This window comes from Xenia sp. Carnegie-2017, unplaced genomic scaffold (genome assembly GCF_021976095.1).
Source record: "Xenia sp. Carnegie-2017 unplaced genomic scaffold, XeniaSp_v1 HiC_scaffold_13, whole genome shotgun sequence".
NCBI lineage: Eukaryota > Metazoa > Cnidaria > Anthozoa > Malacalcyonacea > Xeniidae > Xenia > Xenia sp. Carnegie-2017.
Genome location: NW_025813436.1, coordinates 5,350,409 through 5,366,373, shown reverse-complemented (window position 1 = coordinate 5,366,373; position 15,965 = coordinate 5,350,409). Strand labels below are relative to the sequence as shown.

The 15,965-nt window shown below is 37.3% G+C and overlaps 1 protein-coding gene and 1 non-coding gene across 2 annotated transcripts in view; one reads left to right on the top strand and one right to left on the bottom strand.

Moving 5' to 3' along the window:
• LOC124433281 (neuroblastoma-amplified sequence-like) overlaps positions 1-15,965 on the bottom strand; it is a 29,341-nt gene that overhangs the window by 13,014 nt on the left and 362 nt on the right. Inside the window, 39 exon segments of the mRNA XM_046983042.1 lie at positions 25-92; positions 1,307-1,389; positions 1,537-1,595; positions 1,685-1,748; positions 1,836-1,898; positions 1,986-2,039; positions 2,598-2,671; positions 2,758-2,805; positions 4,003-4,128; positions 4,212-4,292; positions 4,762-4,815; positions 5,256-5,306; positions 5,634-5,709; positions 5,789-5,950; positions 6,520-6,656; positions 6,949-7,132; positions 7,366-7,604; positions 7,811-7,936; positions 8,438-8,507; positions 8,592-8,647; positions 8,767-8,901; positions 9,081-9,134; positions 9,137-9,170; positions 9,253-9,308; positions 9,484-9,530; positions 9,638-9,686; positions 10,171-10,298; positions 10,360-10,369; positions 10,557-10,616; positions 11,383-11,614; positions 11,871-11,927; positions 13,656-13,756; positions 13,932-13,986; positions 14,390-14,465; positions 14,654-14,697; positions 15,178-15,225; positions 15,419-15,502; positions 15,741-15,783; positions 15,874-15,946. Coding sequence (XP_046838998.1) covers positions 25-92; positions 1,307-1,389; positions 1,537-1,595; positions 1,685-1,748; positions 1,836-1,898; positions 1,986-2,039; positions 2,598-2,671; positions 2,758-2,805; positions 4,003-4,128; positions 4,212-4,292; positions 4,762-4,815; positions 5,256-5,306; positions 5,634-5,709; positions 5,789-5,950; positions 6,520-6,656; positions 6,949-7,132; positions 7,366-7,604; positions 7,811-7,936; positions 8,438-8,507; positions 8,592-8,647; positions 8,767-8,901; positions 9,081-9,134; positions 9,137-9,170; positions 9,253-9,308; positions 9,484-9,530; positions 9,638-9,686; positions 10,171-10,298; positions 10,360-10,369; positions 10,557-10,616; positions 11,383-11,614; positions 11,871-11,927; positions 13,656-13,756; positions 13,932-13,986; positions 14,390-14,465; positions 14,654-14,697; positions 15,178-15,225; positions 15,419-15,502; positions 15,741-15,783; positions 15,874-15,946 — 3,261 coding nt within the window.
• Positions 1,309-1,381, top strand: Trnav-aac. Its single transcript has one exon. It is a non-coding gene; the product is annotated as a tRNA-Val (tRNA).

The following is a 15,965-nucleotide window of genomic DNA, read 5'->3' as shown; positions in this document are numbered from 1 at the left end:
TAATCTTTAGCTACGAAGAATTACTTCATAACAAACGCTGAGCACAATACAGGTAGAAGTCTCGTGGCGCAATTTAACATGTCTGACAGCAACTTATCCCATTGAGATGGTCAAGGAGGTTAAAGACGTTTAACATGGACTTTGGGGGCATGGAAGAAGTTTAGTACGAGAAAATAGTCAGAGCTTGAGCTAAGCATGATTAGTAACTTGGTAACTTTAAGCAAATATGTTATTTGACAAAACAGAACATGGATGTAAATATGGATAAACGCGGTTAAGAAAGTACCAGTGAACTAGACATTTGAATAACTGGAATGATAACGAAGCCAAAATGAAGCCAAAAAATTTTTGTCGTCATCATTCGTCATCACACGTCAGGCTCTAGTCTCTCGCGTGTTCATTTTAATTTTTAAATCATTTGTCCCTTGGTAATGGAGAGTTCGGATCTTGATCAGAGCGTAAAAATAACGAAATTTTGGAATGAAAAGGTTCCCGGAAAGTGAATCAAAGTGATAAATCGAGAAGCATGATGAACTTAGTCGATCTGCTTTTACGCTGCGGTTTCCTTTAAAACATATCAAAGTCTTTAAGGATATTCAATTACTGATATCGAGATGACAACCATTTAGTATTTCAAGCACTATCAAAATCGATGAAGATACAATCGCTCTGTAAAAGTAAAATGCGAGTTATAGACTCACATTTTTATGAACCTGGATATTCAAGTTTCTTTCTTCGGAAAAACAGATCTTTAAATCCATTGAAACGACAAAAAGACAAACACTGTCTGACACCGTTTGAAAATTTACCTTCCGACGAAAGAAAAATTTATGCTTGAATATTTTCTCGTCATATTTCATATTGTATTGCCTTTTAGCAAAAGTGTAATTTTCAGTTGGCTTTTCCTCGTTACAAGTTGTGATTACAACGAACTCACTGTAGTAAAGTTTTAGCTGTAAAAATAACCTTTTGCGAAGAGTTGGCCTAGTGTGTTGTTTGTCGATGTTGTTTATATGTTTATGCTTTGCAGTTTATTCAAATTTATAGTGGCCGTGTATGTTTGGCACTCAGGGAATGAAACTGACGTACAAACCGCGTGAATTCGACTTTGAAGGACTGGAACTGACGTACAAACCGCGCAAGAGACTAGGACTTTGGCTTCAATTTATATCTATAAAATGTATTGTAGTTATCATTCCAGATATATATATATGGAGTTCACTGGTCTGCACATAAACTGATTCCATTATGAAGCACAAAAAAAGGCCGAAGGGTAATATTTACTCATTTCAGCCTTTCACTCAACTGGTTCTCGTAGTGTAGTGGTTATCACATCCGCTTAACACGCGGAAGGTCGCAGGTTCGAGCCCTGCCGAGAACACTTTTTTTCTTTAAGAAAATGTTTTAGCACTCATTAATATTTATGTCTTATGTTATAATTTTACACATTGTGTGACATAAAAATTATCACCCCGGGGAATATCAACCGAAAAATTATTGAAAATAAGTGGAAAATAGGCTAGATTTTCGACAAACCTGTGTTGGGCTTTTCGCGATAAATTGGTCATTACCGAGCGAGCTGCTTCCTCGTCGGCCTAGAATTCAGACCAATAAAACAAAACATTGAAATTTTGTCGAATGATGAAGTTAAATATAGAACAACATTTAAAGGAAAATGACAAACCCTGGAATTGACCAAGAATGAAACTGGCTTCGGAACGTCATTATCACATAAAATACGCGTCCCCCTATAATTAGAAAATATAAATGAAAATTTGAATCATTCGAGTCGAAAGAACTCCGAGCAGTTGGCGTTCACGTTTCAGAGAAACTACCTCAAATACGTAGCGGTTTCACTTAATTTCGTCCGCAGTGCCATTATCTGTTGGGACATTATCCTGGAAAATTTCAAGAAGATGGGCTTCGATTAGAAATGAAGTTCATGGAAGAAACACTCGACAATGCAAATGACTATATCTTGCCTTCAGACGAGGATGGAAAAGAGTCTTAAAATTTCTTCGGCTGTCAGTTGATCCTCTCTAGAAAAAATCACGTGTAATAAACAGCATTCGATATTTTGCCCAACATGTGAAGGTGTGTTTTAATGATGATCGTCAGGTATAAAGTCTGAGAAAGGACTTTTGTGGTTGTTGACTGACGTCGACAACCTTAGCGGTATTGACTCTGAAGATGGCTAAAGGTTAAACAATATCAAATCAACGATCATCATTACATTAACGATACTCCCGGGTTCAAACCATTTACTTTATGTGAAGGTGTGATTCTATATTACCGAAATTTCTCATTGGAATGCAAAATCAACATTTTAGAACAGCAATTTACAGTTGAATGGCAACAATTCAACTTCTAATTTGGGGGTTTGCAATATAAAACATGACCATTACCAAAATTTTTTACTAATTTAGCGATGTCCTCAAAACATGACCATTACCAAAAATTTTTACTAATTTAGCGATGTCCTCAGCAAAAACTCAAGAAAGGTCCCCTTCCCTCGATAACTTTATCAAAACACGCTTTAAATCAGGTGGCAGAAATCGTCTTTCCTCAAGAATACGAAAGCTACGAACTAGTGTAACCTTTGACAGAGGTATATACAATCCATTGCCAGCTTCATTTGCCGAGCTACATCGGGAATAAACGGTTCCTTTGACTGCAAAGGTAAAAAACGAATGCCGGTTTTAGTTTCAAAGAAAGCGAAAACCATTGTGATTCGATGGAAAAGTTTGGACTTTTCACCTCGCAAACGGACTGTTGAAGAATCTTGAGAGGATATGCAATATTGCTCTATGAAATAAAGAACAATAACGATAATAACATAATAGATAAGGAAGGAGTGCCAACAAAATAACCTCGGCTGATACTCAAAGTGCAAAAATTCGGGAGTAAGCCAGACGCTGCCGAATGAATTCGAATGCGGTTGGTCAAGTTTGATCTACATTTACATTTTACATGCCCAAATAATCCTGCCGCCATCAAGAGCATTTATCGTTATTACGCATGGTTATCATCAAAGTTCATTAAAAAAGAGCAAATTTGATGTATTAATAATGATAATCCATGCATGTATGTAATGGTAAAATGTAAAAGACCGAAGGACTGTTAGTATTGATCAATCCATGCATGTATGTAATAGTAAAATGTAAGAACCCGAGAAGGACTGTTAGTACTGATCAATCCATGCATGTATGTAATAGTAAAATAGAGACCCGAGAAGGACTGTTAGTACTGATCAATCCATGCATGTATGTAATAGTAAAATGTAAAGACCGAGAAGGACTGTAAGTACTGATCAATCCATGCATGTATGTAATAGTAAAATGTAGAGACCGAAGGACTGTTAGTACTGATCAATCCATGCATGTATGTAATAGTAAAATGTAAGAGACCCGAGAAGGACTGTTAGTACTGATCAATCCATGCATGTATGTAATAGTAAAATGTAAGAGACCGGAGAAGGACTGTTAGTACCAGATCAATCCATGCATGTATGTAATAGTAAAATGTAAGACCCGGAAGGACTGTAAGTACTGATCAATCCATGCATGTATGTAATAGTAAATGTAACCGAGAAGGACTGTAAGTACTGATCAATCCATGCATGTATGTAATAGTAAAATGTAGAGACCCGAGAAGGACTGTTAGTACTGATCAATACATGCATGTATGTAATAGTAAAATGTAAGAGACCCGAGAAGGACTATAAGTACTGATGAATCCATGCATGTGTGTAATAGTAAAATGTAAGAGACCCGAAGGACTGTAGTACGATGAATCCATGCATGTATGAAATAGTAAAATGTAGAGACCCGAGAAGGACTGTTAGTACTGGGGTTTAACAGACGTTTCGAAATCCTTAACGGTAGCCCGTCTTCGGAGTCGAGTGTATGCAGTCAACATCAACACCAACAATCCCTCTCTGGACTCAACAAACCTGGACGATCTACATCTACGAACATGTATGTGATGTTAGTACAAACATACCTTTGCAGTTTCCGTCATATACTGCTGAATTAACTTCATTTTTCCGCCTCGTGTTTGTTTTTCAACATTGTCCAAGAATGGAATGACCCATCTTTTGAAATCCTCAACGAACGTTGCATCTGAAGACTGAAGATGTGGCACAAACGGCATTGAAAATTATTCGCGTGACTATTTTCTTCCTCGCGCTAATCATGGTACAAGACTTGTACCTTTGCCAAAAGTAGATCCATCTTCTCAAGATTGCTCAATTTTTCGAATGTTTCCAAGTCAATCGAACTTTCATTTTGGCACTATAAATAACAAATACCTCACAAATGTATAAGAAGTAGTTGTTGAATTTGATAGTTTGAAGTGCGTAGCCATATTTTAATGATATCAGAAGAAGCGTTCAGTTGTTGCCTCAAGTTTAAAGAGTTTCCTTGCAATCTTTTCTTACTCACGAGAAGAAAAATTTATAAAATGTATCCGTGCACATATGACTGCCGGAACACGGACTTATAAATTGAATGGCGGGAAAATAGCCGAAGTTGCAACCAATGAAAAAACAGCTGCGTTTTGTGGAAAGAAGTAAATGGCCCTAGACGCACACCAACAGTCAAATTCATAGTCTGTTGGTAAAAGAAGTACAATGTAACGGTAAGAAAACTGATTACTCTATTACAACAGCAATAGTCGCGTGTTTGGTTGGAATTGGGACGCGACAACTTGAACGAAAATATAGGAAGGGTATTCACCAGAGGGACATTTCCATATTCATACCTCGTAAATGAGAGTGCTCATTGTGGATAGGTCGATCAACAACGTATTCAATCCCTAGATGAAAATTACCAAAAGTCTGATTAGAAAAACGTTCAAACTTGATCAGTAAAGTTACTAAAATAACCTACTGACAAGTAATACTCGTTCATAGTTCTTGATATCTTAATCGGAAGCTTTATTTGTTGGAATAGAAACATCGCAGAGCAAAACTTGAGAGCAAAGACTTGGAAAGCTCAACAGGGCAAAGAACTTGTAAAAAGTAAATCAATGCACTCGACGATGCACTAGGTACGTGCGCCTTATACGACAAACTTAAAAACTTAATTACTGTGACATTATTAGAATTGCTGGAAAACTCTAAAACCTTTGTCGCCGTTCATTTGAACTGAAGCCAATCCATATCTGGAGAGTTTTATCAAACGATATTTTGATCAAAGCAACGTGAAGATAACGGAAGGGATTTTTTCTTTTATCTACGAGTACAATGAACCAACCTTAACTCCCTTTTCTTTGCCGAGTTTTACCAACTGTAAAGCGTTATCGATCTACCACAACAAAAAAAGAAGACGGATCATAGTTTCGTACCGTGACTACCGCGAGAGAAAAAACCCACAGATAATCATTCGTTATTATACAACAACTCTCGTGGTTACCGCACTGGCGGTCCGATCAAAAAACGGCAGGTTACAGCAGGGAGTACAAGGCAAAGCTGAGCATCTGATTCTTGTTTCAAACTCACGCGACCAATAGTCACGTGTTTCAAAACATTTTGCACTTCGCAAGGTAAGGTTTGAAGGGTAAGACAGCTGGCATAAAAATCTATTGACGATCGTTCTCTTTTGTTGCCCACAGATCATTATGTGATAAATTACCTGGCCAGATAATCTCTCAATTTCGTTTGCACGATATTTGAACCATTCTGTTAGTTTCACGGCGTCCAAGGCTCCACTAAAAGAGATACTCAGGTAGTAATTTATACATGAAGTATATAATTGAAATGTATTGGAGCACAAGACTGAAGACTCACCTAAATATCTTAAGTTTAACATTTTCTTCATACAAATTATTCCCGAGATCAACGTCAACATACGTTGGGCAAATCTTTGAGAATTTGGAGTCTTCTACCCAGTCTAGTGTCCGCCATGTTTTTTGCTCCCATTTGTATATTTCTGGTTCGTTTTCATCAATTCTTGAAAGAGAAAAATGGATTGACAATTCGCACCACTGATATTCTATCTAAACTTAGGTTTTTGGTAGTGTAAAGACAGCTCTTCTTCTCTGTTGTTCATTCACCACTACTTACACTGACACAAGTTATATTATAGTTTATATTTCTAGTGTAAAGACTGTTCTTGTTTTCTGTTGTTAATTCATCACTACCTATACTGACACACGTTGTCTCAGTTTATATTTTAGGTAGTGTAAAGACTGTTTTTGTTCTCAGTTGTTTATTCATCACTACCTACACTGACACACGTTATCTTAGTTTATATTTCTAGTGTAAAGACTGTTCTTGTTTTCTGTTGTTCATTCATCACTACCTATACTGACACACGTTGTCTCAGTTTATATTTTAGGTAGTGTAAAGACTGTTTTTGTTCTCAGTTGTTTATTCATCACTACCTACACTGACACACGTTATCTTAGTTTATATTTTAGGTAGTGTAAAGACTGTTCTTGTGCTCTGTTGTTCATTCATCACCACCTACATATACAGTGACAAACGCAATCTTATTTACCTCAGTGAGTAAGACTTACCCAGCTTCGGGCAGTAGTGTTCTATAAACATAGGGATTGGTAGTTTCAGGAAAGTTCGAGATGATAGAAAGATAATGAGGCAACGCATCTTCGCCATGATATGTCAGCAAAAAATCAACAGCATTCCAGTCGTTATCCTAGAACATAACTAAATGTGTTAGTGTTTACCATCCTTAGCACTGCTGTGTAAGTGTAGAGATATTAAATTGGGAGAAGAAGACTGCGGATTCGAGGATAGTGCGATGTTTCAAAAAACACTACCTTTTGAATTGTAATTAGAATCGACAATAAAATGATTCGTACATTAATTTCACTTGTACATTGACTCGTGATCCTATGGTATTGATAAAGCCCGCACTTTCTTACTCGATAGAATCAACAAGTAATTCATTCGGCGGTAAATGACGTCAACAAAACTCCAGTACTTACCCTGGCAAAGTCGACAGCCACATCAACAATGTTACTGTCGCGAAAGTTCGTGAAGAAGGTGCTGTCAAATGAATCGTGCGCGAAGGCAGGTCCACCAAGAATCGCCTCGTACGTCGAGAGGCGGTCCAAGTACTTGAGAAAGCGAAGACGGTAACGACACAAGTTGCGTTGCTCGACAGATAAACTGGTTGAAACGAATAATTAAAAGGTCACTTAGAGATGGAAATGAACAGTGAAATAAGCGTATTATTTAAAAGAAATTCAAAAGAGGCTCATTGTAAAAAAAACAATGCTGGTTTGCAGCAGGAACAAGTGAAGAATCTAGTAGATTAGGTTCCAAATCATTGGTATCAACCTTTCATCGAGAGATGGGCGAAAAAACTAAAACTCGTGCTTTATTGAAGAAAAATGACATACTTATTGAAATTGATAGTTTTCAACAATTTCCCCTCGTTCTCCCGATCATCCGATGCTTCCACTTCGTCATCATCATCTTTCTCCTTCAGAAAAGGATTATCCATGTTGCCCATGGAAGCAAGCACATGAAGTCCAGTGTTATACAAGCCATATTTCAACAAGGCTTTAGTGGAGTCGATATCTTCTGCAACACGCTCGAGGCACTCGTGTAAAACCCATATACGCTTGGTGACTTTACTCTATGGAACAAAAGAGTCGTTTGCTAAAAGACATTTTCCGAGGCACTGCACTTAGTAGAATGCAAAACTTCAGACGGACAACATGGGTACAGCAAATGATAACAAAAAAACTTTCTTTCGGATTAATCATATGTCTCTGTTGAAAAGAGCAATTCCTTGCAAAAGACAGAAGGAAGTGGGTAGTAAAGAACACGAGTTGTTCTTACTAGGTAATCATGGATGCTAGAAACTGTCACTGGAGATTTTCGCCATTGTTTTTGATACACGAAATCGCAGTCTAAGTTGTAGGACTGCGCTAGAGCCAAAGCTTCGCCGTATTCTTCGAGCTCGATCTGAAAAAAAGGTCATTTATTAGCAAGGCTGCCATGCATCTGTTGAAAAAAACATAAAAAAAAGAATGGTGGTGTTGTAAAGACTTTCAACTAAACGTTGCTTGATGCAGCATGTTATCCATGTAACGTTGTAGCTATGATCTTGTGCGAATCCACGTATCTATCACAGCTATGAAAACTCAGGCAGTTATGAAAACGTTAGGGCTGAAGAGAGCAGTATTTTTGCGAAGAATTTTACAAAATTATTTATGCTTATTATTAATGAAAAAAAATAAATGTATTTTACAGAAAATTAATTTGTCTTATATGAGCGCTTTAAAATAAACCACTTTTGTTTTTATGAAAAATGTACTTGAAAAACCCTCACGATTGAAATCATTGCATCCTTACAATATTTTCTACCAAGGTTCCTTTACCATGGGACTGGAATGTCAAGCCTTCCTTACATGAAGTAAATATAACATTGGTTGTATGAACTGGATGCAATAAACAACTAAATACCTTTCTTGCATAAAGTTCCTCGGGTGTTGTTGACCGCAAACAAAGCAATCGATAGACCTTCTTTGCAATTCTACAAAAGAAAGCAAATATTCAGCCAATAATTATTATTGAAATGAAAGAAACATATGCTGACATTATGCAGAAATCTACGAACTTTGGTCGTCTTATCTGCGAACGAAATCGCTCACTTTCCGTAAGAAAATACAAAATCTACAAAAATTGACAAATAATAATTAAATCCACACATAAATCTAGCTCTCAACTCTATCACAGCTTCCATTCATCGAGATAGAGATATGTCTTGGAAGGTAAAAACCTCAAAGACTCACGTGCTTCGTAAGTTCCCTGGCTTTGGTTACAATATGATGCTCGTCTTCTTCTTCGTCATCCTCGTGTGTTCCCTGTTCACCCTCATTCATTGCACTTTTCCTCGCCGGACTCAATGTTACGACATTGTTCTCGCACTGAAAACAAAACAATTAGGACAAACGTGTTAACTATGGTGAGCGACGCCTTAGACAACCAAATGATGTGCTTCACTCTTATAAAAGGGCCTGGTAAAGAGCTTTTCGCAGAGATCCAGATGAAAGCATTACTAAGATGGCAACATGTTTGTATTTTTCGACACACTATACCTGCGTACCTCCAAAATCAAAATCCTCCATCTGAAATACTGGTGACCAGTGGAAGTGGTTCACACCATTCTGCATACTGACCCAAAATGTTCCGTAAACTACGATGATCAAATACACGTTTTACAAGACTTTGCCTACAAGACTAGACAATGCACGAGACATTTTACTGTGATATTTCACCTCCGGTCAGCGGTCGAGACGGTTAGCGCACCGGACCGACGAGCCAGAATCATCGCCTGAATATTAAACGAAATAAGAATAGCTGAAAACTGTAGACGTCTTTAAAGTACGAGTCGGGTCGTAATTATACATTAAGGGCAGTAAGGTTTATGAAACCAAAGTACAATTAAACTACACAGAGGTTTCATCTTGATATGCAACGCGTACAATAACAGTAAGTTTGAATCTTACATTATCCGACCACCATCCAATATCGTAAATCAACTCCTTTTGCAGAACTGAAAGAAATACATCAAAAAAAAAAGCAAAATCATTGAATGTATAATAAAACAACTATTAGACTCGGTTTTCGTACGGTTTCAACGTCATTGCTTTAAGTCCTTACCTTTTGAATGCCTGGCAGCCATATGAAGATCTTCGCATTTGTATTCAGGCTAAATTAGAAGATTCGATGTCAAAGAAATAGAGAAACAATCAAACACATTTTTTAAAAAGAAGCACAGTGCGCAACGAAAGAAATAAACAACAAAAGATCGCTCGAAGCGGCGAAAGCACCAAATTAAAAAAACTCAATCGTTCGAGCAAACCTGGCGAAGGCGAACATATCAAAAACAAAACCGACTCCATATAAATGTACATTACATGTTGATCTTCAAAGCGTACCCATAGGTACGCTTAACAACATCTTTGCATTAGCTAATGTTTGTCTTGGCTTTAAAAGTGCGCATACTGTTGGTACATATTGAAAGGACTATGCATGCATCTAAATTGCTCAACCCAAATAACAGAAATCCGTAAGCTTAACATCAATAGAACATTGGTTTTAAATACATAAAAGCCGAGTTTCGTTCCACCACGTTAAGGCATATCGTCGAAGTTCAAAGAGCAGTTTATTGTCTGAAAACAATATTTACTCACTACTTCATCTCGTTCCCAGCTCTCTAATAGCGTCATCGACGGCATCTGCCATAATGCCAATCTCCCAGCGATATGTAAAACCAAGAGCATTTTACCGTCGGGAGACAAACTCATTTCCACACGCCATGCTTTAGAAAACAAAATTTTGCTTGATTAAAGCTCAAAACTCTTCTTCATCCATACACATACTGTACCATTTCTTAGAAAGCCAAATCACTTTCAAATGAAATCAGTTGGGCACAACTAATACTTGAATAACCCCCACCACCACCAAATAACGTTCTAGCTACGACCATAGACAAAAAAAGGTTTTAAAGAATACATCGCAAAAAAGAACACTACGGAGTCTGAAGTCTCAAAAAGCGAAAGTTGCTTGAATTGGGCACCTGTTTATTGGTTGATCTTCCTGGTAAAAGCTTGCTAATAATCCCGGATTCTTGACGACGCTACAAAAAAGGAAAGAAATGATGATGTATACGTACGAACAAGTCGTAAAAGGGAACAACAGACTGGACTAAAAACTGCAGTTTCTTTAGCGGATGAATCCTAATGAAAGCAACAACGACGAAAAAATAACAACGTAAGTTTCAAAATCAGATCAGTAACAATGGGAACATTACACTGGTGGAGCATACTAAAAGTCGTGTTTCAACATTGGATTGCTACCGATGAAGACATTACACCCGAGTATTAAAGGATTCAAGTTTTAACATCAGACATTCCTGATGAAGACACTAGACAGGAGTATGTAAAGACTCGGGTTTCAACATTGAATCCGTAACGATGAAAGACATTAGACTGGAATATATTATTTAGGACACAAATTTTAACTACTAAGATCACTCCGAATGAAGACACTAGACTATGATACATAACAGGGCAAGTTTCAACATCAGATGAAAAGATTAGAGACTAAAGAGGGGTGGGTCAATGACATAGTTAAGTTTCAAAATCAGAATCATCCAGATGAAAAGATTAGAGACTAAATAGGGGTGGGTCAATGACATAGTGAAGTTCCAAAATCAGAATCATCTAGATGAAAAGATGAGACACTAAAGAGGGGTGGGTCAATGACATAGTGAAATTTCAAAATCAGATAACTCAAGATAAAAAATAATACACTGGAGTGGGTAAGAATTCAAATTACATCATCATATCACTCCTGGTAAAGACATTGAACTCGGATGAACCAGATAGTTCCAAGATAAATACCTTGCTCAATTCCAATGCTTGATCCTCGACAAGTTTAAAGTACGGTTTATCGGAGAGCAATCGCCATAGAGTAACACAGTTACCAAGTGCCGATGTTCCCGTGATGCAAGGAGAAGGTGATCCGAGGATTAGAAGTCTAGCCGAAGGATAATAAAGAGCACAGGAGACACCTTGGGATAGAACTGATTGGAATGAAAAACTACATTTTTTCGTGTGCTCTCCGCTGCGATTGCTAACAAAAAGGAAATACACTTATTTCGAGTTCCACACGTCAACCATTGCCAGACTTTCTTTCATAAAATAAATAGCTTTTACTATAATCAATTAGCGCTCCAAAAACTGCATTGCCTTGATAATGTAGACTGAAATTTCAAAGGGGAAATTTTCTCAACGATTACAACAACGCAGGTGTGCGCATCATAGTATATACATGCACACCATATAACGTCGATCTTTGAAATATTGCAAAACAAATGTATGTACTTTACTTGATAATGTAACTGTTTATTTGTCCTTTATAAGAAATCACCAACAATTCTGTCAAACTGTAATGTATAAAGAACACAAAATATGCAGCCTTGGTTGCGGTACAGAATTTGAATTCATTCGTCTATATGAACTGTCTTCAGCAACTCTGTCTACCAACTGAATCAGTACAACTCTCTCAATCAACTTTCTCGACCTAATGTCTCTACCAACTGTCACTTCCAACTGCCTCTACCAACAGCCTTTACCAACTGTCTTTACTAACAGTCTCTGCAAACCCTCTCTATGTACTGTGTCTACCAAACTGCCTCTACCAACTGTCTCTATGTACTGTCTCTACCAACTGCCTTTACCAACAGTCTCTGCAAACTCTCTCTATACTGCCTTTACCAACTGTCTTTACTAACAGTCTCTGTAAACTCTCTCTATGTACTGTCTCTACCAAACTGCCTCTACCAACTGCCTCTACCAACTGTCTCTATGCACTGTCTCTACCAGCTGCCTTTACCAACTGTCTTTACCAACAGTCTCTGTAAACTCTCTCTATGTACTGTCTCTACCAAACTGCCTCTACCAACTGTCTCTACCAACTGTCTCTATGTACTGTCTCTATCAACTGCCTCTACCAACTGTCTTTACCAACAGTCTCTGCAAACTCTCTCTATGTACTGCCTCTACCAAACTGCCTCTGCCAACTGTCTCCACCAGCTGTCTCTATCTACTACTAACAGTCTCTGCAATCTCTCTCTATGTACTGTCTCTACCAACTGCCTTTACCAACTGTCTTTACCAACAGTCTCTGCAAACTCTCTCTGCACTGTCTCTACCAGCTGCCTTTACCAACTGTCTTTACCAACAGTTTCTGCAAACTCTCTCTATGTACTGTTTCTACCAAACTGCCTCTACCAACTGTCTCTACCAACTGTCTCTATGTACTGTCTCTATTAACTGCCTTTACCAACTGTCTCTACCAAACTGCCTCTACCAACTGTCTCTACCAACTGTCTCTATCTACTACTAACAGTCTCTGCAAACTTTCTCTATGTACTGTCTCTACCAACTGCCTTTACCAACTGTCTTTACCAACAGTCTCTGCAAACTCTCTCTATGCACTGTCTCTACCAACTGCCTTTACCAACTGTCTTTACCAACAGTTTCTGCAAACTCTCTATGTACTGTTTCTACCAAACTGCCTCTACCAACTGTCTCTACCAACTGTCTCTATGTACTGTCTCTATTAACTGCCTTTACCAACTGTCTCTACCAAACTGCCTCTACCAACTGTCTCTACCAACTGTCTCTATCTACTACTAACAGTCTCTGCAAACTTTCTCTATGTACTGTCTCTACCAACTGCCTTTACCAACTGTCTTTACCAACAGTCTCTGCAAACTCTCTCTCTATGTACTGTCTCTACCAATTGTCACTACCAACTGTCTCTATCTACTACTAACAGTCACTGCCAACTTTCTTTGTCTACTGTCTCTACCGCTCATCTCTACCGCTCATCTCTACCGCTCATCTCTACCGCTCATCTCTACCGCTCATCTCTACCGCTCATCTCTACCGCTCATCTCTACCAACCATCTCTACCAACCATCTCTACCGCCCATCTCTACCAACCATCTCTTCCAACCATCTCTACCTGCATTCTCTACTATTGTTTCTGAAATCTCTACAAACTGTGTCATATACTGGGTCCAAGAACTGTCTTTGACCAACAGCTGTCGTAATCAAATCTAGCCACCATACTTAGGTGTTTTCACAATCAAGTGTTGCTATATTACCCAGGATTCATCTTGTCTTCATCAAGAAACAACAGACCGGAAATGCTCTTGTTATGAAGAAACATTGATGGGCCATGATACACACCAGACAATGAAGAATCCTGTTGAAGCAATTGAATAATCACTTACTATATACAACATCATGATATTACATAAAGACGGTTGTCTCAAGCAACATTATATCATACAATGAATTGAAACATTTTTACATCACGCAATGTTTGGTTGTTTCCACACTGAATGAATAAAAAAAATCATAAAACACAACGTACAAACCTTGATGGAAAACAGCGATGTTCCAGATAAATCAAAAACAACAACTTCACCCCAACTACAAAATTAAACAAAGGAAATTTTTTGTTATTGTTCAGTTTTTCACATCATTTCCCCAGGGTAAAATTTCACATCTAAGTAACCACACACATCTGACTGCTATTACTGGTGGCAAACATTTAGAGGTACAGCTTGGCAGTTTTTTAATGCAGGGCTTAGTAAAACAAAATAAAACAAATTCCGCTTGTAAATAATTATATAAAGGTTTTGCAGCCTGCATTGTAAACTATTAGTCTGCTGATATCTTTGGAATAAAGACAAAATATTACACCAACTTTTGTTTTAAAACTCTTGTATCATCTTGAATATCAAAAAACGAGATGTCTGTTTTGAAATTTGTTTAAATTTGTTTAAAAGAAAGGATTATCCATTAAAGCATAATCAGTCAGTCTCTTCATCACCTGTGAGCAAATGCCAGTAAAGAAGAATCGGAGCTCCATGCCATCCTTCGCCATTTTGGATACTCATCTTTGTGGACTAAATTCACAAAGTAAAGTATCAGTAAAATATTTTACTCGCATAATTTGAGCGAACCAGCTTAAAAGAATTTACAATTATATATATATAGCATATCACATAACATATAAGTATAATTGCAAATTTATCTACACAACAAAAAAACTTTTTCCGATATATTCCATTGACATCAGTTAGGATGCATGTACCTTGGAACTTTGAAGTTACAGTTGCAAAGTTATTCCTTACTGACCTAATCAAGATAAATTATAAAATAAACACTATGAAACATGTGCACTGATTGGTCTAGAGCTGTGTTTGCATTAGCCTCATAAACATCTGAGCTCAAGCAATCAAATCAATCATAACAATCAATCAGTCAAAGAGAATTTGCAAATTGATCATGAATACATTTTAGAGAAAAAATTAAAATGTTTACTTTAAATTTGTCTGTTTGGCATTATTGTTACTATAAAAGAAATAAAAGATGTTTTCCTTGTTTGCACTGGCTTATGCAAACCTCAGAGAAGTTTGTGAGAACTCGAGCAGGTGCAGCCCTCGACCTTCAGTCTTGAGCTTGCACTAATCAGCTCTCGAGTTCTTCCAAAGGTCTGCTCGGTTTGCATAAGCCTGTGCAAACACAGTAAACATCTTTTATTTCTTAACTGAAATGCAAAAAAAACCAAATACGAAACAACAAATACGAAGACAAAGCAGTGAGTGTTAGACCAACCTTATTTCAATATAAATATCTTGCAGAATTGCCACGTACTTCCCATCACTAATACAAGTCAAAACACAGTAGTTTAAGAAGATAAAGAAATATCATTATTGATCCATACATACACCCCATTATCCCAAATGTGTTTTGCTTCCAGGAAGACTTACACTTCTGCTATTTTGTAAGCTATGACGTTGAGGAGCCAAAATTCATTACATGTTTTCTAATCATCACAAATCATATATGCTTATACCTCGAGAGCAAGAAGTGCCAGCATTCTGAGCTCTCATAAAGTTGGGATAATTCTTTAGGAAGTCCATGAGAGACAGTAACACCACTACATAGAAAAGAGACAAATGTTTTTCATTCGAATAATATAAGAAAACATAAGAATCTACTCAATAAAGGATTGCTTGGTGTTCTGAATAAGTCTCATTTCCGATAAACATTGGTACAGTCAAATGTACGAAATTAACATGTTAGTACATAATGTTACATGAGGCTACACATTTTAAAAAACAATTACAATAATTTACAAGTCACTTGGCTATATTTCAGTGAAAAGCATCATTTACCGAAAAGGATATTTCAAAATTAACCATAATCCAAAAGCCGAACCTGTTAAAGAAAGGTGCATTTACATTTCTGAGTACAGAGTCCCAATTCGGCTAATTGTAAAGAAATGGAAATCAATATGATATAATCAACCTTTTATAAGTGTCAGCAGCTTTTGTCGAAATGAGCCTCGCTTTTGCAATATACTTAGATGGCTGTCCTTATTCTAGAATGTAATGAAAGAA